This window comes from Spermophilus citellus, assembly GCF_964194105.1.
Source record: "Spermophilus citellus genome assembly, chromosome: 12".
Lineage (NCBI taxonomy): Eukaryota > Metazoa > Chordata > Mammalia > Rodentia > Sciuridae > Spermophilus > Spermophilus citellus.
In genome coordinates, this window is record NC_138198.1 from 93,568,848 (window position 1) to 93,594,119 (window position 25,272).

Here is a 25,272-nt window from a genome sequence, read left to right on the forward strand (position 1 = left end):
TTTCCAAATATATCCAATGAAGAGGTCTGAACCCATCTTGCCCTTCACCAAATGGCAGGAAACTTTCGAAAATGTTCCCCTACTAGTGTTCCTAGAGTTTCTGTCACCATGACAATGAAAGCAATGGGATAGGAGGCTATTCATTTTCCAGCCATCTTGGTATCAACCTGGCCCAACTCAGCACAGCCTTTTACCAAGATGTGCAAGCACTGAGATAGACAGATGGTGCTGAGAGATGCTTGGACATGTGAGGAGGGATTGGGTCTGTAGTGTCCAATACTTAGACACTTAGGCTTGGAAATAGAGTCCCTGAGGTAGCAGAGGCCTGGACCTGCCTTAGAGCCATTGATGTTTCCCCATCTTGCCTTCCTGCACACTGTGTACCTGCTCTTACTGGAACCCTGGGTAATCTAACTATTATCGATTCAATCTTTCTGTAGGAAGAAGAACTGAATCAGGGAGTAAGTTATGTCCCCTACTGCAGGTCTTAACTAACAGTGGAGGGGCCTGCGTCCTGCTGTTTTTCTCATTGCTTTTGCCTCTAATGTATGTTCATGCTTCAGTTTGGAAAGAAAAAAAAAAAAAAACAACTCATACTAATTTGCTTCCTTTTCAATGGTAGTGCTTGAATTGAAATTATAAAATTTGGCATTTCTTTTATAACTATCATGGCTGTTGGCACCAAAAGAAGACCTATTACATCTTTTAGAAGAGGGAACAAATTGGATTTTGTTGGAAACATTTTAGGTCCCCAGAGATAGAAGTTTCAAATCAATTTAAACTTTTAGGGGTTGTTGATCAGACCTCTCTCTCTTAATAGAAAGACCCAGTTACTAGAGAGAGCTACACAGAGGTCAATGTTATCCCAAAACCCACAGCACACAGAAGGGAACCTCCACATCCTCTCATACCATGAATATTCAGTTCCGTTTCCATTTTTACTGAAATGTTTGGAAACTCTTTTTTATAAGAATCAGGCAATTAAATCCCTTTTCATCACATAATTATTAGGCCTCCCCCCCCCCATTGCTCACCAAAATGTGCTCAATCATGTAAGACTGTACTCAGTAACTGACTGCCCACTTACCATATTTTTGGTTCTTTCCCAGTATGGAATCTCAGCTGTTGATTGACAATAATCTCTTAAAAAATAATTCACTTTCAGTCTTCCTCTTATCACAAGAATATTTCTGCTCTGGGATTTCACAAATTTGATACAACGCATTTATTTTCTGAATATAGGGGCATTGTGAACTCCCTAACCATGTCCTAAAATGGACCCCTGTGTCTGACCCTGTGGTCGGGTTCAGGATCAGCAAAGGGAGCAGCATAATTAAAAATAATAATAATAATTAGATTAAATGAAAGCAAAAGAAAAGCAGCTTTAATGCCCCATGCATGTACCAAACTATGTATGACAATATATGCCACTTGCTAGTGTTATTAAAAAGTTTTACATTATTTCCATGGATCAATTAGAACTACAGCCTGTCCAATATCAACCTACCTTTTAATTTTTCTGTATGCTCTTTTCTATATTTCATTGTGTGTGTTTTTGTGTAACAAAGAATGTTTGCAAAAATGCTGGACACATTTCTACCCTTCATTCCCATGTTCTGTAAAAAAAAAAAAAAAAAAGGAAAGTGTTAAATCAGTCTGTAATGTCAGATAATAAAAACAATGTGCTACATTATTACATTATTTTGTACTTTGTGAAAACAATTACTTTACTAAGCTTAAGTCAAATTTTAATGAGGGACAGTCCTCGTGGGTTAAGGTCACATCACTTGTACAGCCTGTATAACTGCCCCTAAATGCATACATAGAGTATTGCTATTGTACTTTCAACACACTTAGATCATGGTAGAGAAAAATGCCTTACTTGTAATACCTCTCGTTGCAAACAGTCTCTTTTCTTTACTGTCTCTTATTTTTGCATGTGCATAGAAAAAAAATACTGCTCAAATATAACCTTCCCCCTTCTGGGGGAGAGAGAGGGCAATTATACTGTAGTTGGTCAGCCGAGCTTCAACCCTTTCCCATGGGATCCCTTTTCTGCCATTCCCAGGCAGCACATTCTTGAGAGGCTCCCTCACCTAGGATGTTTATAAACACATAGATGCACAGAGCCAAACCATGGCAGTGCCCTTAGGGTGGTATCCCTGCCACCTCACATTTAGCCCCATAGCTCCTCCAGCCTCTGCATCTTGGAGGGTCAGCCAGCAGTGGGTACTGCAGCATTGGCACCTGAGGGCATCAGTACCACCCATATGTCAATTAAACATTGTCTGGGTGTTCAGAGATTTTTGCCTGCCTGTTTTATCTATTTGCTTTTATGCTCAAGCCTTTCTTCACAAAAGACCTGGAGCAGCTTACAACAGAATATATAAACAAGGACTCCGTGAAATTGAAAATAGAAAAATCTAAAACTAAGGAAGAGGAAATGCAAATATGTTAATCATAAGGGACAAGGATGTTACTCTGAGCTTTCTGGCAATAAATCAAAAAAAAAAAAAGGAAAATATGATCCGTGGTTTCATCAGTACAGAAATACCACGCTTTAGCAGAACAAAATTTCTGTGGCATATGATACAAAAGGCAGTCTTCACTGAGAACTTTATAGAAATAGTACTGCAAACTAAAATGGAAAAATGCAGTCAAAGATTTCATGTGGCTGTTCCTTATACTGACCTTCAGTCCAAATTAAAGACAGAATCCCATAAATCCCAGCCCTATAGAGGCAGTTCTATAAAGAAAACAAATGCCATTCAAATCTATAGACTTCTCATGGTATAACATGATCTAAGGAAAGAATTTAGAGGTTTTAGATTGGTATCTGCTTCTAAATTCTATTTTTATTTATGAACCTTTCCCCTTTGGGGACATTCTCTTTGTAAAATCAAACTTAAAACTCCCCACACAACAAATTGTGCTTGATTTAATAACCTCTCCATGCTTTATCATAAGTCTGTGTGGTTCGATGTAGTGTTTTATTATACTGGTATATATAATTCCTACTTACACTGTTTCTTGTTATGGGTAATGCATGAATTTATCCCCCTTGAGGAGAGAACATGAATTTTTAAAAAATAGTGCCTGTAATATAATATGATGATTATGGTATCACAAGCAATAAATTTCTTTTTTACAAAACTTGAATTGAAGTTATCCTACCCTCTTTCTTCTTTGTGTATCTTTAAGATTTACTGAAGGAGCCATAAAAAGAACAGTCATAAAAAGTTCAGTAATGAAGGCAGCATCTTAGATGGAATTGCAATAACAATATGTTCCTGAGTTTCTGGTGTACTACTAGTTCCAAATATTACGTGCCAGCCTGACTTTGAGTTTAGAAAGCAAGGTCTCAATAATAAAATTCTATAAAAAATTACAAGGGTTAGACATGTATCACAGTGCTCCCTGCTCTTCACTTACAGTTGTAAGATCTTGAGTAAGTAAATAAACTTCCTGATAACTTATTTCGAACATACTGATAATACGTGGCTCATAGAATTAATTCACATATTTTAAAAGATTATGGATATGAAAGCACTCTGCAAAAATACTAGATGGATGTCAACTTTAACTATATATGTATGTATTTATATGTATCTAAGTATATATAAACTTTTCAAATTGGACCCATAGTTTACACAAGTACACACACACACACACACACACAGATTCACACAATTAACAAACAGTATCTCCATCAGGAGAAGAAATTTGAACAGACTTTAAATTTGCTCATATTTCTCGTAAGTGCTTATAACAGAAAAAGAAATAGAGCAATCTAATAAGATTTTCTTTTCCTGTTTCTGGTAACATAAATATCATCCTAGGTATGCTAATATTTTCAGAGCATTGCTATCACTAATGTCAGAGGAGACATTTTTGAACAGCCAATACTGAGAAATGCTGAAAGTGTCAAACTTTCTGCACCGTGTTCAACAAGAACTCCAAGATCTTCTCTGAAAGTTTTATTTACAACACACATTTTTTTGTTTGAAAGAGCTAATTGGCACAGGATGTGTATTTTAGTCAAGGATCAAAATAAAGTTCGTGTTTATTTGCAGTGAATTCTCTTTTTGAATTTACAGTAAGGATTTACTTTGAAAACTATAGACTTTAGAATCAAATTGTTCCTCATTTGGGAGAATAATGTATGTACATTGATATTTCATTGAACAGTTCAACTATTCCAATTTAGTGGAGGAAAAAAATTGTCAAATATCATTCCCAATTCCATCTCCTGTCCACATTCTCTTCCCTGTTTAAACTGGGTGGTCCAATTAACTCAGGAAATTCTTGTCACTCAGGTTCCAATTACTCCCAAACACACTCTGGAATATGACCAGGCCAGAAAGGACCGGTTTTGACAGCCTAGGTTTCTCCTTCCTTTATTTCTTTTTTTGGTCATTTTCTTTGGTGGGTTTTCCATGGAGTCACGGACCAGTACAAATTGAAGGAGGTAATAATTCATCTCATAGATGATCATCAGCAGTATAAACACTAGTATCTAGTGTTTAGAATGTACCTTTTCAGTTGTGCCGATCTTCTTTTAAAAAAATAAATAAATAAAAGTTGGGATTCATTAACTAATTATAGAAAAGTAAAAAGTATTTCTCTTCTTAAAAACCTCCTAAGACAAAGGACCCCCTCTTTTAGTTCAGGATAAAGTCTACAATGAATTTCCCAAGGGTGGCTCCTCCCCCTTCTCTACCTCATTTTTTTCTTTGCTCCCCACAGGGAAACTGGTGCTTTGGTTCCACTGGCCTCCCCACCATCCCAAAATACCCCTCACACATCCCATACCTTGCTCATGGCTAGTCCAAAACCCAGGTAGTCTTCTCTGAATACTTGGTCTCTCCTGCCTGGATATCCTTTGTTTGGACCCAAGTGGAATAATTCCCACTGCCGCACCAGTCAGAATGAACCACCTCCTCTGTATCCCACAAACTTGGTATACATCCTTCCCTTTAAGAAACCATAGTATAGAAATCACCATCAGTACAATGACAGTGGGTAAACTTGTATTGGAGGAAAGGATGACAGACAGTGAATGTGCCACACTGCTTTGCTGTGCCTTCCCAGGCTGCTAGGTACCACCAGGCATGACCAGGCTACATTGTTAGCCAGACCTGGAGGCAGCCTTTATAGGACTTGGGGAGTGGGCTGCATAATGCCCTGCCTTATTGTCAGGGTGAGCTGATTCAGCAGTTAGACTGCTGCCCCTTTGCTTTGAAGCACCCTTCCTTTCTAGAGCTGAGTAGAAACCAAAATACTCCCTGGAAAAAAAAATCAGAAAATTTATGGATCTTGTCAGACTTTTTAAAAATTGATACAATAGCAAGGTTGAATGGACTCAGAGGATGGTGTGTGGAAATTAATTTTTCATTTATTCTCTAGGAAGAGAGCTATTTTAAAATTTGCCAAGTGTGATATATGTTTTCCTTCTTCAATAAATCAACTCTCTCCTCGGGAATTTTAGATCTATGTATTGATCTGCATGGACCATTGTCCCCTAAGTCTTTGCACCATTAATCATGGAGTAATTTCCAGGGAAGCATGCTCACAGGGATTATTCACTCTAAGTCTTCTGAAGTTAGTAGCAAATAACCATGCTTCATGACCCAGCTAGAGGCCACCATTCTACAGGGGTCATCACCTGTGAAAATGAAACTCAGTGACATCATCACTGAGATGCCCCAATGCCAGCAGGCCACTGCCCTTTCCTAATGGCCCTACAAGAATGGAACAGAAAGGAAGAACAGAGAAGGTGTTTTCCACACCAGTGCTAGGAAGGTACCATTCATCAAACTGGGCAGTGCTCTGATGAAGATATGGGGCCAGGATCACCCAGGTAGCTAGCATCCTGCCCCCAGAAGTCTGCATAAGGCTGGACATGCCTCGGAGTTGAAAATTGCGGGAAAGATGCAGCTGAATCTTTTCACACAGAATCTTCCACCTAAATTCTTCACATAATCATACTGCTTGAAATTGCTCCAATTAGGGATTCATTTGGGAGATGGTAGCTATTAGTCATTCACACATTGGTGTAATTTAGATTCAGTCAATTGTTTTTCCCTTAACACAGAACCACAATCAATTATTTTTCTCTTAACACAGAAGCACTAATGGGAGTTTCAGGGAAAAGAATCAGAAGGATTCTTAGGGCTAGCTGGCTTTGAAGATCAGACACTAAGCAGGGAGGCATTGGGCCTCAGACACCTGGGAGCCCAGCACACTGAGAACAGGGGACAGGCTCACAGATGTACACCTCAGTTACAAATGCTACTAAAGAGAGGAGCCCCATGAGCATCCTGTGTCAGAGAACCTGGCATAACAGGTGTAAGCAGGGCTGGGGTCAATACAGGCCCAGTACAACTACTGAAATATTGAAATATGGTCCTCAGCCCATATCTGAAATTGTTGGGTCCCCAAATTCAAAAGTTTTGAGGTCTCTGAATGGCAGTGTGATGCAAATATCGTATCCATAGCTTCACGTTCCAGTAGAGCCCAATTCATTAGGAAGCAATATTTTGTTGGTAAGAATTTTAGGGTATCAAAATTACAGAGAAGAGACTGGGGGCCTGTACTTCTGTGCTGATCCATAAGCAAACCAAAGGCCTCCTGCTACGCTGAGCACTCACACCACCCCATGATGAGGTCTCTCTCCAACAGCACACCCTCGTGGGGCTGTGCCTCCACCCTTCTTGGCCTGCAGTTCATTAAATCTTTCTAGGCTGAGTGAACCACAGACAGAAGCCTGTGATGATGACAACATTCACAATCCTGAGAAGCAGCTGAGGTGCTGTGGAAAAGCCCAGGTTTGTAGTCCAGGGGCTAAGGCTGGGGGTCCTTTTTATCTCTGCCAATCACTAGCTCAGGTACCTTGGGTAACACAGTTCTCCCCTTGGAACCTCAGTCTGTCAATCTGTAAAACAGAAATCATAATAACTTATCTGGTTGTTAGGAGGATTAAGTGAAGTATTGGGGGGGGGTGTTAAAGACAGACTGCAAATTGCTATTTAAATAAATTATCATTTCTACTACTATATTAGAAAATGGGACAAAACAATGTGTCTAAAAATGTTTTATGCACTGTAAATTACATACGAAAGTGAAATTTTAGGGCTGGGGATTTAGTCAGTTGGTAGAGTACTTGCCTTGCATGCTAAGGCCCTGGGTTTGATCCCCAGCACCACAATAAAAAAAAAAGAAGTGAAATTTTGTTATTATTGTGAACTTCCTACCAAGAATCTGGTTCCTAGAGTTGAGAGGCCAAGAAGAGACCACTTCTATAAGTACTCTGTCCCACTTCCCATCTCCAGTCCCAAAACCCTAGTGACTAATTCTTTGGTAAAGAGGACAGAGAGGAAAGACCCAGAGACCCCTCTAAGGGCCCTGGCTTGGAAAGGATGCACAGGAGAGGTGGTCCAGCTAGGGAGCACTCAGACCACCTAACCAACATCCGTCTCCTTTGAGGGACACTTCACCAACCATAGTCCCTCCTCTAGCCCAGAGCACTGTGAGCTCAGCCACCAGCTCTGCCACTCGGGCTCCACTTCCTAAGAGCAATTCTTTTCACTCTCTGAGCCTTGGAATCCATAGCTGCATATTTAGAGAAATAATTCCTACTTCATAGGGTCATGGAGAGAAATCAATGAGTATGTCTATAAAACCCTTTGAATATCATAAAGCATGACTCAAATATGGAGTTATTTATTACTGGCATGGAAAGCTGGGGACACAGCAGTAGCTCACCGGGTTTCAAGGCCATGGGGCTGAGCTGCAACGTTTGCTGGGGAAACCAGACCCCTCCTTGAGCAGGCTGAGGAAAACAGGCTGCAAAGCATCGCAAACCAGCAAAGTTCTCTCTCCCGGGCCTGGAAAGACCATTGCAAGGTACTGTTGAGAGTGAAGGAATGGATCCTCCGCCCTCTGGGCACCACATGAGTTCTTTTCTGTGCTCTGTTCTGGTTTGCTTCATTTTAAATTCTGGGGTTTTCTTCAATTTATAGATTTGACAATTGTGTGTGATGCTGAGCCCTGGAGAGCTAACGGCATGGCATTTTCAAGATTGATGTTGTGTGTTTTTAACTGCAAGCAGCTGAACCCAAAGCAAAGATCTAAATAGAATATTCCAGACCATTGCTCTCGCAGTGCATGTCTAGGAGTTTGGATGGCTTTATGATTAATCTGTGGGCCTCGCTGTGGGAGCGTTCTCATGGTAGCTGGCCCGAATGGCAGGCTGGGATGGAACTGGTGTGGACCCCCAAGTCGGTCGTGTTTGCACTTGAGGGTCTCCTTGCATTTTCTTACATGCATGCTTGATTGTCTTCCTTTGGCTACTAATTATTAAAACAGAGAGACTATTTCCAAGGGACCTCATTGTAGAGACAACATCTCAGAAAGCTTTCATGCCAAGTGCAAATGCAGAGAAAAGGGGCTTTTAGTTGTTTTCTTTTATCTTCACTTCTTTTAAAATCCTACTATTCTCACTCTTCTATAATACTGCTTTCTCAGAGGTGAAGGACATTTTCTGCAGGAAACAGTAACCAACAGTTAGAAACCATGATTTCTGCAACCCCCAATCACAATGAGATATTACTTCATTCCAGAAAGAATGGCAGATACCAAAAAGACAAAAGATAATAAGTGCTGGAGAGAGAAAAGGGAGCACCAGCACCCTGTGGATGGGAGTGTAAATTAGTACAGTCACTGTAGAAAGTAGTATGGAGATTCTTCACAAAATTAAAGATAGAACTGTCATATGATAGGCAATCCCATGACTGAATATTTATCCAAAGGAAGTGAAAGGAGTGTGTCAAAGAGACATCTTTACTCTCATGTTTATTGTAGCACTATTCCAAGAGATGGAAAGTATCAATTAATGAACAGATAAAGAAAATGTGGTACATGTATACAGTAAAATACTACTTAGCCATAAAAAATGGAATCATGCCATTTGCAACAACGTGGATGGAACTGGAGATCATTGTGTTAAGTGAAATAAACCAGACACAGCAAGACAAGTAACCATGATCTCACTCATACGTCAATTATAAAAAGTTGGTTTTACAGAAGTAGGAAGTAAAATGGTGGTTAGCAGAGACTGGGGAGAGTAGGGGAAGTGAGGGATGGGAAAAGGTTGATCAGTAGGTACCACATTACAACTTGATAAGAATAAGAAGATCTGATGTGCTATTGAACAGGAGGATGACGATAGCACCCTATTCTACCCTGTTTACTGTGTAGTTCAAAAAAACAGAATTTTGAAACAATGATAAAATGTTTGAGGAAACAGATATGTTTAACCTGATTCAAACATTACCCAATGTATACATAGATCACAACCTCACATAGTTATTGCATTAATATCTACAAGTTTTATATTTTCATGTACCACTTAAAGATAAATTTAATTAAACAAAGGGAAAAAAAGAAAACAAGATTTCTTTTTTGTCTTCCCCATTCAAATCCCTGAGTCTCAAGAGTAATTTGACAAAATCAGCTTTTACTGTAAAATAAAGATTAAACAATTCATACTTCATTTGATTCCTAATTTGAGACTTAATATGCACAATACAGCAAGACATGATTTAAACTTTAAATTTGTCCCTGAAGATGATACCAGGGAAGACAGGTTGAACATTCAGGAAGCAAATATTCTGCATCCATTTCAAATAGTCTCCTACTTTGTATTTAAAACATTCTCCTCAGTATGTTTTTATTCTACATAGAACTTCCTTCAAGGAGGAAATACACACCTCGTAATTATTATCTGTTTAACAACAGCTTCATCATATGTACACACATCTCCTATATTATAGAACAGTGCTGTACTAATATTGTTAACTTTCAATATTTAACCCAAATTTCAGACTTATATGAAAATAGGATCCTAAATTATCCACACCTGCAACCCAGGTTTAAGATTACCTACTCAATGACCTAAGATTTCTTCCTGCTTTGGAACTTCACTGTGTTTAACATTGGACCAAGGCACTGAGATGGCATATGGCATTTTCTTGGGAAAACAAATTAATGACTCACCTTGTCTCCCCAGACCCAGGGGGCAGGCTCTCCGCGCTCCTCCCCCAGCCACACCATCAGCAGGCCGATCCCCATGCCCATCCGGTCAGTGTCCACCTGCTCCACCCCGACGCATGCGCCTCAGGACTCTCTCACAGGGGTCGGGGGAGATGTACAGGAGGCATTTGCACAAAGTAAGTGGTTTGCACAAAGTAAATGGTTTATTTTATTTTATTTATTTTTTTGCTGTGGTTTCCTTTTAATGGGCAAATAGGTCACCAGGATCCATTGAGTGGTGGACAGTTACCCGCCATTGCCACATATGGACACTCCAGGGTATCGGATAACTCACTGTCATTTTATAGATTGTCTGTGGAGATGTCCTAAAGAGGGGGATCATTGCCTTGTGATATGGAACCGCAAAGTTAGGCCTCCAGCAGAGGAGGGCAAAGAGGGGTGGAGATGATAACCAGTATTCTATACCTACAGGAGGGGCCCCCCAAGGCAAGTGACTTAAAACTTTCCTACAACCACTTTTTAAATTTATAGAGCAACAAAACAACAACAGAAAAGTTCCTCCTATACATCCTTTCAATTCATAGTTTGTCCCTTCTCAGCTTTTGCCTTGTACATAAATACATATATTTGTATGTGTGTAGGACACATATTATTATTTTTTGTTTACACAAATCAGATCAAGCACTGTATTTTGGTCTACAATTTGCATCTTCTTGACATGAGTAATATATCATGAACCATCTTCCAGGTTCTCACCCAAAGATCGAAAGAGAAGAGAAACATAGTTGACTCATGTTTTAAAGAGAAATGTAGCATAAACAAAATCAAAGGACAAAAACAGACTCAAGGAAACTCATTCAAAAATAACTGTAGAAACACAAATCTTCAGGGCTGGGGTTGTGGCTCAGCAGTAGAGTGCTCACCTTGCACATAGGAGGCCCTGGGTTCAATCCTCAGCACCACATGAATAAATAAAATAAAGATATTGTGTTCAACTATAACTAAAAAATAAATATTTAAAACTAATGAAACATAAATCTTCAATATCATCTTTTGCCTAACAATATTTTTAAATGCTTTTGAGCATCAAAAATATGCAAAGATAGCCAGAAGGTGAGGAAACAGACGCTCTCATCCTCCATGTATAGGGGTAATACCTTAACATATTTTAATGGGAAAGAATGATATACTTTATTCTGTTTTGAGGGGAAAAAAAGAGAGTCCACAGTAAGGCTGTTTCTTCTGAGCACTGAATATGATTCAAGAGCTGCTTGTGTAATTCACAAAAGAACTTTCTGTTTTTATAATTTTAGAAGGAAAAATATGCTTTTTCTAAATCCTCTTTTAGAGAAAATACAGAATTTTAAATCAATTTGTGCTTCCTATTATAATTAATGTCTTCACCTAGCTACTTTGATTTTCCTGATTTAAATGCATTGATTATTTTACTTATTTAATATTGCGTTCTGAGACGACAATGAAATGAAGCCTAAAAGCAACCCTTAGCTCATAAAATGTTCATTCTACAGAAGGTCATTTGTAAGTCAGTTATTTGGAACCCTGTATACTTTTTCCCAAAGATATTAGCCCTCTGTTCTCTCTCTACTTTGCCCCACACCCAAGCCAGCCTATGTAACTCTTTAGTATGCCTGAAATATGAGAATAATCTTTTTCTACCATAGAGTGTGTTCCAACTTAGTCCAAGCTCCAGTTCAGGGTACCTGCCACGCATCTGTCTATCCTGGCAGTGGAAGCAGGAATCCTCACCCTTTTCTCACATTCTGGGAGCATTCAGAGCATGAGTTTCTCATTCCCAACAGGGACCTATCCTGGTAGGTAGAGCTGTGGAAGCCCTGAAGGAGCCTGAGCCTGTGCTATCAGAATCCATTGTGCTCAGCCACGAGGTTATGGCTAGAACAATAACAATAACTATGAAGGTCCAGCTGTCCGCACAGACCAGAGTTTTTATCAGTGTGGATATTCCTAGGAAGGATGACCACACAAGCTGGACCATCCCAGTTTATGCCAGGTCACCCAGTCTTATCAGTGCTAATCTCTTTCACTTTCAAAAATTGTCGCAAATTAAACGATACTTTATGTGAATCTCCATCATTAGTCATGCCTTCTTATATCGGGGTCACTACCCTAAGCACAGTGATTGTTTTTTTTTTCTTTTAGGAAATGGACCAAAACACTTCTGAAAGGAAGTACTAGAAGTTTTCTTGCTATAGGTTATCAAAGGAAATGATAAACAAACAACATAAAATTGAGGGCATGGGGAAAGCGCCTATTTTTTTAAATGAATATTTCTTCTTTGCTGAAGGTTCAAGAAGAAATTTAAGGAATGATTTGCTAGTGGCAGCAGATTCCATCACTAATACCATGTCCTCTCTCGTCAAAGAGCTGAATTCTGGTGAGTCCTTGGTGCCCCCTCATTTATCTACTCATTGCAAAAGATCTGTAAGTCCAAGGGGCCTCTTTCAGAGACCTGCTCATTGTCAAAGTTAAAAGGATATTTGAAAGGTCTATGTGATATTTTGGTGGTATATTCAGATTTTTTCATAATGTTTATATTTTGCTTATTAGAAGATTATTTATACATGCTCAATACAGAAAGTTTGAAAAATGAAAAAAAAGTATTAAAATTGACCTAGAATCCAAAGATAGCCACTGTTAATGTATCTAGTGATCCATAGTAACATGATGTGGAAGTTATATTTACAGCGTTAAGTGTTTTATATACCTTTTCTCACCTTGTTGATTTGAAATAGATCATCATTTGAATGAAGCTAAACTGAAATTTCCCTTTGCAATACCTCCTAAGAAAAATTTACTCAGAAAACAAATAACATAATATTGTGGGGACACTTTTCCCTTCTAATACTACAGAGTTTTTAAAATTTCAGCAGGATGAATATACACATAAATATCTTGGCAGTTACTAATATGTCTCCATCTATTCCATAAAGCAACCCAGTAAGGTATTTGTCGGGCAGGACTGTGGTCTTACAGTAGATTACAACTATAAGAAATAAAACTTCAGTATTAAGAAAAAAAATCCAGCACTTAAATTTTTTAAAGCCTCTCTAATAAGAATTAAAGTAACTTAAAACTGTGCTGCAATTTTAGATTAAGATTACCAGGGGCTGGGACTATAGCTCAGCGTTAGAGTGCTTGCCTAGAATGTGTGACGCACTGGGTTCGATCTTCAGCACCACATAAAAGTAAATAAACAAAATTGTAGTTGTGTCTATCTACAACTAAAAAAAATTAAAAAGAAAAAGATTACCAAAATGACAAAATAACATCCCAATTAATAGCACATACTACTTGCCCTAACAAATGATAACTAACGGGTTCTTAAGGTGGAAGTCTCATGCACTATTACTTTATACTCTTACCTAAGTGATTTTAATATTATAGGTTTATATTTACTGGGGTAATATTAAGCAAAAGTAACAATTCCAATGAAGACTTTCGTGGAGAGAAAAAAATAGGAGTTTTAAGAAGTGAAGTCGGATATTAAGACACAAAAATTCCTCCTAACATTTCTGAAATTTAAAAAAAAAAAATTGTTGCCAGGCACAGTGACGCACGCCAGTCAACCCAGTGACTCAGGAGGCTGAGGCAGGAGGATTGGAAGCTCAAAACCAGCCTCGGCAACTAATTGAAGCCCTTCAGAGAGACCCTGTCTCTAAATAAAATATTAAAAAGGGTTGGGGATGTGACTCAGTGCTCAGTGGTTAAGCACCCCTGGGTTCAATCCCAGTAAAAGAAAGAAAGAAAGGAAGGAAACAAGCAAGCAAGGAAGGAAGGAAGGAAGGGAGGAATTGTTGTGTATGAAATTATTTTATAGTAATTTGTGTCAGTATCAATTCTCATTTTGAAAAAAAAAATTGACAAATGTACTTTCACTGGCTGTACTTTCACAGCACAGGTTGATTTGCAGATCATAAACTATCTAATGAGTCGTTTTTGTTTTTTTTTTATTTCTTCAACTGCACCCACTAGAGGTGGGCAGTGAAACAGAAAGTAACGTGGATTCTGAATTTGCACGGACTCAGTTTGAGGATCTGGTTCCATCGCCAACCTCTGAAAAGGCTTTTCTAGCTCAAATCCACGCCCGAAAACCTGGGTACATTCACGGAGGCCCCACCACAAGCACCATGCGTAGCGACATGTGAGTATCCTTTGCGTGGATATATTTTTCTTAGTAGCAAACCAATCTGTAGGGAGCCTTAAGAAAGTAAAAACATGGTTGTTTATTTCTTCACTTTGGAAAGGAATAAGCCGTTTCCCTTTCTACCAGAAGAGACAGAAGGGTACTACATTTAAATCTGGCATTGAGATTGTTTCCCCTTACAATTGGAGGGATTATCAATAAACTGAGCCAATCAGTGCTTGTTGAGAACTTGGCTTACCCAAGGCTCTGGGCACAGATGCTCCTCCATGAAGTCACATCCCACTAAAACCCTCATAAGTTGAAAATATTGTGAGTTGAAAATACATTTAAAACAACTAGCCTACCAAATATCCTAGCTTAGCTACGGAGCACACTGTAGAAAATATCAATCATTGACTTTCCTCATCTGAATGACTGACGGGGAGCTGCAGCTCACCGCCACTGCCCAACATCACAGAACAATATCTCACTGCATATGGCTACCCTGGGAAAAGATCCAGATTCAAAATTGGAAGTATGGCTTCTACTGAGTGCTTATCACTTTTGCACCATGGTCAAGTTGTCCGTCAAACACGTTATAATTCAGGAATAGTCTATCATATTAAAAAAAAATACTGTAGCTACTTTTCCAGTACTCAGGCTAGTTCAGAAGATTAATCATCCTGCCTTCAGAATTTATTGTATCTGGACTTAGAGGACCTAGTGATGCTGGAGAAGTTTCTCTGTTCACAATGAATATAAATTGGATTAAAATAAATAAAGGCATAATGTCTCATTATAAAGAAATCCACTTTCCTGAACATGTTGACTGTGTACAGATCTGACCCTCCGAAGACTTGTTTTGCAAAGGTTTTCACCTTTCTGGATCAGCTCAAAGTAGGCAGCAGAGGAAATAAAGCTGAGAAACTAAAATAACTCCAGACAGTTGCAAAGTTCAGCTTGGGAAGAGAAAAGAATAAAATAAAGGAAGGGAATTTGGAAGTGAGGTGCTAGGAGCACAGTCTCCTGGAGTTATAGAAATGTGAGGAATGGCACTAAAAAAAATAACAGAAGGGTGACGCTTAATGTGAAGAGTGAAAAATATTCCAGACCAGTCTTCAAAAATAAATTGGGCTGGGCACAGTGGCACACGCCTGTAATCCCAGTGGCTCAGGAGGCTGAGGCAGGAGGGTCGCCAGTTCAAAGTTGGCCTCAGCAATGGCAAGATACTAAGCAACTCAGTGAGACCCTGTCTCTAAATCAAATACAAAATAGGGCTGGGGATGTGGCTCAGTGATCGAATGCCCTGGAGTTCAATCCCTAGTACCATCCCCTTCCCCATCAAAATAAATCGGCTGTGTTAAAGACCCAAAGAAAAACTAACCAGAGGCTCTTCTGATGTTTTGCCTCTCAATCCAAGTAGTGAACAAAAGACCAGCAAGAATGGAGAGCTATAAAGAGACCTGGTGAAAGCCGGCTGTGAAGGAGCAGAGCATGAGATCAGAGTAGAAGAACAGTTAGGATATGATTGAAAGTGGCAGGCTGCAGCCACTTCTAATTTTAGTTTGCTTTCATGTTCTTTCCTCTATAATTTAGAATTGTTTGTTTCTTTTTCAAACTGGGGGGTTAATTGTCATCTGTTTTGTCAAGTAAATACATATCTACTTGATTTTTTATTGTTAAGCATTTACATGGTAGCTATCTAAAATGTCCCTTGCCCCAATTCTAAAAGCCAAGACCATTAGTGCCACTCCAATCTACTATCCCTGGTATGCTGGGGAGCAGGACCAGCTACCAACCAGTGATTTGGAATCCTGGTAGGGTAAGTTCACATGCACCTCACAGAGCCTTTTAGGCTGGCCCCAAACCTCCCAAAATAGCAAGAACATGTCATACAGATATAAATAAATGTGAAAAATGGCATTTAATCTCCAGACTAGAAATGTCTCCTTGACCACTCTTTTCACTTTAGAGGATATTTTAATATCTGTACTGTGTTACACACTGAGAATATTCTAGTCACATGACTTAGTAGTGAACTTATATTCAGCCCCAGGAAGTGTTTTTACATATCCTGGGATGAATAGAGGGAGATAATGTCTCATCTCAATGAGTGAAGTCATTCTTTTCTATTTATTTGATAGTGGAATTAGACAATTTAAATGAATCTTCAGGTTTGGAACTAGTGTAAATTTTTAAGATCAAAAGCATGTGCCCTAAATTGACTCTCATGAGTATGCACACACATGTGTCAGTGTGTGTGTGTCTCTGGGTGTATGTGTGTAACACAGAGGGTTAAATTATGAATAAATGTCTTTAAGAATTATTTCACTAGAGGGCTCACTCTCCTTATAGAAACTGCTCTTGGATTCTATGTGAAAAGCCCCCATAATGGGAAAACTTAATAACCCTTCAAAAAACAAGTTTGTCCTTTTTCTGTAGAGTATAGGACATGTAAAGGGCCAAGCTATTCCTGTAAACCCTGCAAACACACTGATCACCAATGATCACCAGATTGCAGTGGAAAAAGTGTGTATGAAAATGCCTTGACTGTGTATTCCTCCAAACCTCCAATTTTTTTTAAGTTTCCCTTTAGGGAAAAGAGACATAGAAGTGGCTCAAGGGACAGATAGCTAACGCCACAAATTCCACTCATACTTGTCTTTAAGATGTGCTCCAAAATGCCAACTGTGGTTTATTCACAGAGTTACAGAAGATGGGGATCCCTACGTGCAGCCTGAGGACGAGAACTATGAGAACGACTCTGTCCGGCAGTTGGAGAATGAGCTGAAGATGGAGGAATACCTGAAACAGAAGCTGCAGGACGAAGCCTACCAGGTACGGGGACCCCTGGCCCCACTCACCCCCACCTCCTCAGCCCACGGTAATGGATCTTTCCCAATCCTCACAAAATTGGTGCTTCCTCCTTCCTTCCGCCCTCTTGTTCCAGAATATTCTCACATTACTTCTTAGTCCATGTATTCCAGACAGTAAAAATTTTAAAAACTTCTCATAGCTAGCCGTTACTCACTGTGCATTCTCATGAATTCGGGTCTGGAAAGTGAAAAGAAGCCTTGTGACATTAGCAGAAACACGGTGACTTAACAATCTAAACTCCTCCAGGATCATTAAGGTGCATTTTCTTCCCCCCCATAAATTAAAAGAAGAGGAGGAATACAAAGAACAGTGCACGCATAAATATACCTCCTCCCTTGAATTGTTTGTCCTCAGCCTCCCTGACTGCCCACTTCATGGCAAATGTAAGTGGGAAGGTGACAAAACTTAGTGAGGAACGTTGGGGGAACTGCAGGCCCAAGTTCAATGAGGTGTGAATAGACACATCTTCAGATAGAAAGTATATTAGCCCATCTGAGAATTCATAGAACATAGCACAGGCAATTGGGAATAACTGTAATTAGTCACTCCTGCTAAAAGAGGTGCATTTTTACCTAAGGGACGTTGTCCTGTCTTGTTTGTCTTTCTGTGAGCATCCTTTCTCTTTACCTGCAGGTGTGTTGTTGAATTCTGGGAGCTCAGGGATGCTTGTCTGGTGGAGACCTGCTGGTCCCCAACCCCAGTGGGTTACTGTTTCCCTGTCAGATTTCTTTCCAATGGCCACACAACCTTTCTCCATATTCTTAGATCAGCAGTGGCCCTTTTGTACTCCATTAGTGAAGGACAGAGAAATAGAGGGAATAAATTGACTCTCACTTCTCGTATATTTATAGATTAAGCCTTGAAATATTTTCCCAAGAAGAGTGTAGCAAAAGAGAAATTGGAGGCCTGCCAACTTCACCCCAACAATATAAAAAAAGGTTTGCCTCTTTGGAAGTTTCCATTCAACTTTTTAGTTAAGCAAGCACATTTTAGAAGCAATCAAAAATGTTGATCTTTCGTGAAAAGATCAAAGTCAAACAAAGAAAAAAAGAAAAGAAAAACAGAGATAGCATCTGTGGAACCATGCTTCTATGCTACAGAAACAGTACTCGTCTGAAAACCATGGAGGGCACTCTTTCTTTGCAACTTGTATGGTTTTCCACAGAAGGAAATTATCCCAGAATGAAGCTGGCCGAGCGTCTCTGGGAACTCTGAGGGATGGCATCCCTACACGTGCCTCCCGTGACTCCGCACATAGAGGGAAAGAGATGTGGCTACATAATCAACATTCTAGTTCATGCTGTTAGGGGGTCCTTATTAAGCCTCCCTCTTTAAATTCCTATCAGTTTCTGGATTTCGGTGACAACAGTAACTGAAATTCTAGAAGTTATTTAAAAAAAAAAGAGGCAGCCTTTCACCATTCTATATCAAATAGTAAATTTTTATTTCTTTTAATGAATTAGGAATTTAATCTTAGATGAGTAAAGTGAAGGGAAATTCTATTAATGACGTACAATCCCATTGGAGTTCTTACCACCTCTGTGTCTGGTGAGTCTTAAGCTCTATCTCCTTGCCTTTCAATGCCCGATGACTTCAAGGGGAAGGGCAGAGAAGGGGCTGGGAGAACATAACAAGCCCATGTGTCCCCCTCAAGATGAACGCCCTGGAGAACGCTGGAGTGGTTTTCCTGGAGGGCTCTGTGAGCAGCCGGTTATTGAATGGATTGGAACACTACTTTCTTTCATTGCACTCTCTCTCTCTGTCTTTGTGCATGGCTTCCAGCCAAATAATTCACCAGCTTGACTGCGTCACCAACTTGACATGTCACCTTTCTTGTTTGTGTCCTTTGTCACCCACAGGTCAGCTTGCAAGGTTGAATGCAATATCCTTTTATCACTCTCCTCTCAAGTAAGTACCTTCTTGTTTGGGAGGAAACATGGCCACTCCACTGAATTCTGAGAGCTTGTAACCTGAATTCACAATCACTCTCTCCAAAGTGTTTCTTTCTGTGTAATAAAATATCCTCCTTCCCTGCTAATGTCGACAGATTCTCTCAAGTCTATGGAGCATTTCATTATAATCCAGTGGAAATCTCCCAGACATCCTTGGGAGTTGACTTTTTCCTCTGTGAATTAGGGAAGTCTACCAGAAATTTCCTTAACACCAGAGATACCCCGGAAGTCCTCTGCAGCCAGGATGCTTAGCTAGCCACTTCACCAATCCATCATGACATCAGAATTGCCCCCTCTGTAGCACCTAGGAAGGAACCAACCTTGTTCAGCATTTATAGATGAATCAGCTCCTTAATCACGCTACATTCAGGGCCCAAACGACCAAATGTGTGTACCTTAACAAAAAAGAAAAAATCAAATATTTTTAAAATGAAAAAATCAAGTTGACACAGTGGCACTCACCTGTAATCCCAGCAGCATGGGAGGCTGATGCCAGAGGATCACAATTTCAAGGCCAGTCTCAGCAACTTAGGGAGATCCTGTCTCAAAATAAAATATAAAAAGGACTGGGGATGTTGCTCAGTGGTTAAGCACCTATGAATTCAAGCCCCGGTACCATAAAAAAAAAAAAAAAGAATCAAAATGGAGAAGGGATTCTATAGTCTTATATTTGGGGGATAACTGATTCAAATCCATGATGTAATTGAGTAGGATATAAATTAATTTAAAATATCATTTATTCCGTATGAGATCCCATCCCAAGGATCTACCTGAATACATGTAAAATCTCTCATAGTTATAATGTAAAGAGCACTTGACTGGCAAGATCACTTGAGGGTTATTTATGAATCTTAGGCTATTGAAGCCATCAGACCCAATTTCAAATATTGATTTACTGGGTTCTGACCACTCCTTGAGGATAAAGTGCCCCCCCCCAGGACCTTTGACACCTGGGGGTCTGAGGGGTCCTGGCAAAAATATATACATATATATTGGTTTTACCAAATTGTAGCAGAATAAATCTGGACAAATTATTAAAGCTATTTTGGCCTTCAGTTTCCTCTGCACAAACATGTCAGGAGCCTACCTCATAAAAGAATTGTACTTCCTGAGATGTGTTTTGAAAGAGCTTGACACAGTAGCAGACACCGTACAATTTATTAAGAACATGCACATACATGCTTGCCGTGATGCTCCATGCTTTATATATAGTGGTTATGCGAGCACTTGGGAACCGCTGGGACCACGGGGACTAGAGCGAGCTGGCTCTCCCTGTTTTTATAAACAAGATCAGGCCTCAGCTATACACAATGATTTGAGAGATCTTGGGCTACACTGTCCCATAAGTCTAGATGGTTTCTCTGGATCCAGCTGATGGTCATTTAGATGTCCCCCACTAGAGTTCAGAGTTCATGTACTTCCCATATTAATCTTACCACCCATGCCCAAGGACTTGTGTCTGCTTAGTTACACAGTCCTTTCCAATCGTGGAATCCCTTCAGTCTGTATAGTACAGTGGAGAGTAAACTCGACCAACTCTGGTTACTAGTTTAAAAAGGGATATACTTCTCTTTAAATGGCTTCTCAATTAGTAAAGAATATGTGTTAGTTTGAGCACTGCTGACATCCTGTCTTGATCCTCAGGTTAAGATTAAACAAGTAAAAATCATGGCACAATGTCTATGATATACATTTCATGAGCAGAGAGGAAAGCGCCTACTGACCACACTCTGCTCTTCCCGGCTTGGATTTGAGAATACAGCACCACACACCCTCCACATTCATGATGACTAAAGTGAAAAAATTCCCAGGAGCAGTTTCTGAAAATATTCACTCCAGTTATAACAAACCTAATCCCAAAGGAGCAAGCCTTTTCCTTTAATAGCATTTTCTTTCTCTGAGCTCCAGAAATTTAATCATTTTTGTTCTATCTATTATTTAAACATTGGTAGATTTTTCTTAGAAAAATATTTCTTTTTAAAAAGCCTACTAAAATGGCCTTAATATAAAACCACATAAAAGTTGGCATTGGGTTCATTGTGTTCCTAAAAGCCAAAAAATTCAGTATCCTGAAAGTTCTTAAGACCATTTTTTTAAATCCTTGTTGCAAAATTGGCAGTGAAAAATTAAACATTTGTGACCTCCGCTGTTAATTGTATCAGGTAGTCCTGTCCCCTCTCCCCCACCCCATCTAGAATTCGACAGGACTCTGAATATGAACCAGCCTGGTATTAAATCAGCCACTTAGGCAAAATTCACTTAATATCTCACAGACTACTACAAATGCTAGTGGCTTTTCATCTTGTAGCTAGTTCCATCCTACTAAATTTTTTTCTTAATGTAGCTAGGAAATATAGTTGAAATTTTATAAGAGTTTACACTATTACAATATTTCTGTTTGGACTTTCCGACTGTGTTGCAAGACCAAAAATGATCCCAATATGTTCCTCTTAGTCAGAAGTCCTGAAGCCCACTTCATTGGCTTGATGTCAGCCAGTCATCCACCAAGGCAGAACCCTACATGGGTGAGGAGTCAGAAAGTAGGACATCAGAAACATAGAAGACTAATCCTCTATTCACGTAGGGCTTTGGGCGTATTTGGAAATAAATACACACTTATCAGCATCCTGAGCAAGCGAATGGAGTTCCTGGTGGACTGCTTTTCAACTAGCTCCTTTTGAAAAAAAAAATGTACAAAAATGGTTAGTGCTCAGCTTAGTATCCCCCTTGTCTCCATTTTACTCCATTCAAACTTTGGATTTTTTTCCATCCTCTGGCCACTTGGTATATCACTTTCCTTGCCTGGTCACATCTTAACTTAGATATTGGAGGATTGGATCATGGAAAGTGGATTGAAAAAAAATCAACATGAAATTCTGATAGTGGGTCAGTAGTGTCCTCTCCTTGTCCAAAGAATAGCACAAATCCTTCCATGGTACCTCAGGTACCTCTCCAGAAAGAAATTCAATAAAGAAAACTTCCCGTCCTCTCTTCCAGAAGGTGCAACAGCACACCGTGTCTTACAACACCCGTCCCTGATTAGGAAAGAAGTACAGCAAGTGTGCGTTCACATGTATGTGTATGTGTGTGCGTGTGTGTATATGTGTGCATGTATGTGTGCATGAGTGTGTTTGTGTATGTATGTGTGGGAAAGGGGGGAATCCTAAGTTTCATAACCCTAATTTAGAAACAGTTTTCATCTTTAAAAAAAAAATTACACATTCCTTATTCCCAGGCAAGCGATAGTCAGACAGATGATAAGATGAGAACTGGTGATGATGGAGAGCACTGCACCCAGACAGAGGAAGACGGCAGCCTGGCAGCAGCCTCACCGGAGAGAGGAGCCACCACACCCAGCAGCTCCTGACAAACCCCCACCCCCTAAAGATGTGTTCTGATGCCTCTAGTGCAGCTAATTTTTTTTTTTTTTTGTTCTCTTAAGATTTGTAGTTCATAGGTGTGTGTTTTAGAAGGGGAAAAAAAAAAAAGACTTCTGTTCAAAGCTAATTTATCCGCTACATCTTCTGTAACATGGCTCATCCCTGGTTAAAAACAAACCAACACAGGCTGAGAACCATGCTGCTGTTACACACGATGGCAGTATTAACAAGCATTTTAAACCTTTGCACATGATATTGAACCTGTTCAGTTTACAATGACAATATTAATACTGTTTATAGCTAGAAGTTTGATTTCTGGATTCTTTGAGATTTTAGCAAAACAGTATATTATACACTGGACCTTTGTTTTTCCATAGCAATTGGAAAAAAAACAACCACTTGCAATTATTCATAAATCCTGAAGGGTCCCGTTCCTGAGAGTACAAGCTCAGAACATGGAAGCCAAGACAGATTCTTGGCCTGCAGTTGACCCCAAAAGACTTTGTGAGCAGTGATTTGAACCCATCATTAGAAATAATCCACTCTTGGGGGCTTCTTTCCAACTTTGGGTTGTTTTCTTTCAAGATACTCTAACAAGTCAGCCATAGAATTTAGTGTAAATATTTTTTCCAAATAATCATATTCAAAAAAAAAAGACAACATTCAAATTATATAGAATCTAGTTTTTAAAATCAGCACAGATCTTCTTAAAAACTGTGAACTATGTTTTGAAATACTCGTTACTAAAGCTGTTTATAAACCACAGGTGCCATAAGATCCCCAAACGGACTAAAGTTATCTATGCTCTTCCATGGTCTTGTTCCTCTCGGTTTAGCTTTAGGAAGCATGTCTTTAACAGCACCGCTCATTCACAAGCTCCCCTATCAGGTCACGGAGGCCTTCAGCTTTAAATGTACAGGCTTAAAAGTGCGCTTGCGAAACGTTCGCTCTCCTTTTATTTCTGAATGTCGATTGCCTTAGCTGGCCACCTGGTGTTCTGCATGCAGCGTTCTGTGGTCACGTGAAAGGAGACAGGCTCTTCTATATTAAGCTGGGATTTTTGCACTCAGTGAAAAAAAATAACTAATGTGCAAAAGAACTGCAAAGACAAGAGGATAAAAGTCTATTGATGGTCCTTAGGAGGGCCCTCTTCAGAAAGAACTAAAGACCGTCCCCTCCCCTCACTTTGGGATTCTGGGGAAAATGGAAAAGCAATCTTCTGTTTGTTTCAAGATTTGATGGGGGATAAAAGCCTGCAGCATATTGGATATATCATACTTAAATGAGCAGCTTCTCTGGAATTCCTGTAGAACCAGTGGTTCTCAAAGGATGTTCCCCAGATCAGCAGCATCAGCATCACCTGGGAATGTCTTAGCAACGCAAATTCTTAGGCCCCAGCCCATGCCTACCGAATCAGAAATGATGGGGATGGGGCCTAGCAATCTGTGTTTTAATCAGCCCTCCAGGCAATTCTGATGCATGCTAAAGGTTGAAAACTACTGCTTTAGAATTCAGTTGTATAGTAAAGTCTCCAGAAAGGTCTTATAAGTAGGAAAGGCTCTGAGTCAACCTCAAAGCTTCAGCGATTCCATTTCTGCTTCCAAGGTTTGCAAAACCTCCCACCCCACGTACCTGGTCTGTAGTTGGTAGGTGTCAGCTGAGAATACTCATTCCAATATTTTTAAGCTCCGCTAGCAGAGGGCCATCCGATGTTTATGCCTCTGCATTTGGTCAGAAACCATCTCCTTGGCTGCCCTTCACAACAAAATCGCTTGCCTTGGGGATAGTAAAGTGATTTACTGGCATCAGTGAGGACCCCACCCTGTCCCTGGATGTACTTAACCATACTTCCCTCCAGAGAACCCGCCTAAACAAGTGTCCCTGAGCACAGGCTAACACCAAAGTGGCACGACTGCACAGTTCTCCGATTTCTTTGCACAGATGAATTTTATTGCGGGTTTTGTCAGTGTGTTGATGTTCATCTCTCTTCCCCTGCCCATCCTCTGTGAAACCATACCTCTCTAGATGGAGCAGGTGGCCATTGGTGCCTCATACTCAGTACTGAAAACCACTACATCCCAGCTACCTACATTGCTATCAGTTCGCAACCAGAGCCGGGTGGTTCTTGAACTCAGAACTCAGACCCTGCAAGTGGCACTTCTGCCACTGGCTGGACTGAGCTGACATATGTTGTCTCTTTGTGTTTCGACATCAAAACGTCTGTCTGAGGTTTGAACGGTTCTGCTAAAAACCTTCCCCCTTGTCATAGCTCTCATCGCCTACCAACTCCGTAACCCATCGTTCAAAGGCATTGCAAGGACTCTGGAAACTGCCGCCCATGACCAATTTCTGACTAACCAGCCACCTTTTCTTTCTCTTAGCTCCACGTCAGCACTGAGACCAGACTCAAGCACCCCTGTCCTGTAACCGAGACAAAATGGCGTGTGTTGTTTTGGGGTTTTGTGGTTTTTGGTGGGTTTCTTTCCGTGGCTCTCCAAATTTATTTTTGGGGTCTGTTCTAAGTGCAAACCCAGCAGGTTTCATCTGTCCTGTCCATTAGATAACAACTATATCATGTGGGGGTTGTTTCTTTCTTGTTCCACAATGAATTGCACATCCATCTCCATCAGAGCTGTAGCCTATTAATGAGCACTGATCTAACACAGCCAACCCTCCCCCACAGCACCATGTTAACGGAGGAGGGTAGAAGGGTGAAATCTACAGGACAGGATTCAGGAATCAGTTGTGGTTGGTCAGGACGGAAGTCGGGGTAAGTTCGGTTGGTCAGAGGGAGTTGTGCTGGAGATTGTGAAAATGGATTCTCGGATGATCTATTATAAGGCAGGGA

The 25,272-nt window shown here is 40.1% G+C and overlaps 1 protein-coding gene across 8 annotated transcripts in view; it reads left to right on the forward strand.

Annotated features, from left to right (window-relative positions):
- The window catches only part of DTNA (dystrobrevin alpha), a 372,603-nt gene extending 347,659 nt beyond the window's left edge, over window positions 1-24,944 (forward strand). For 7 of the 8 annotated variants that reach the window (XM_081262933.1, XM_081262937.1, XM_081262936.1 and 4 more), the window contains one exon: window positions 441-2,169. In XM_081262933.1, coding sequence (XP_081119059.1) covers window positions 441-491 — 51 coding nt within the window. In that variant the 3' untranslated portion in view covers window positions 492-2,169. Of the gene's footprint in view, window positions 1-440; window positions 2,170-10,069; window positions 10,230-12,376; window positions 12,467-14,064; window positions 14,234-16,920; window positions 17,054-22,279 lie in introns of those variants that run through there. The other variant, XM_081262941.1, reaches the window with a different exon arrangement.
- The last annotated feature ends 328 nt before the right edge of the window (window positions 24,945-25,272 follow it).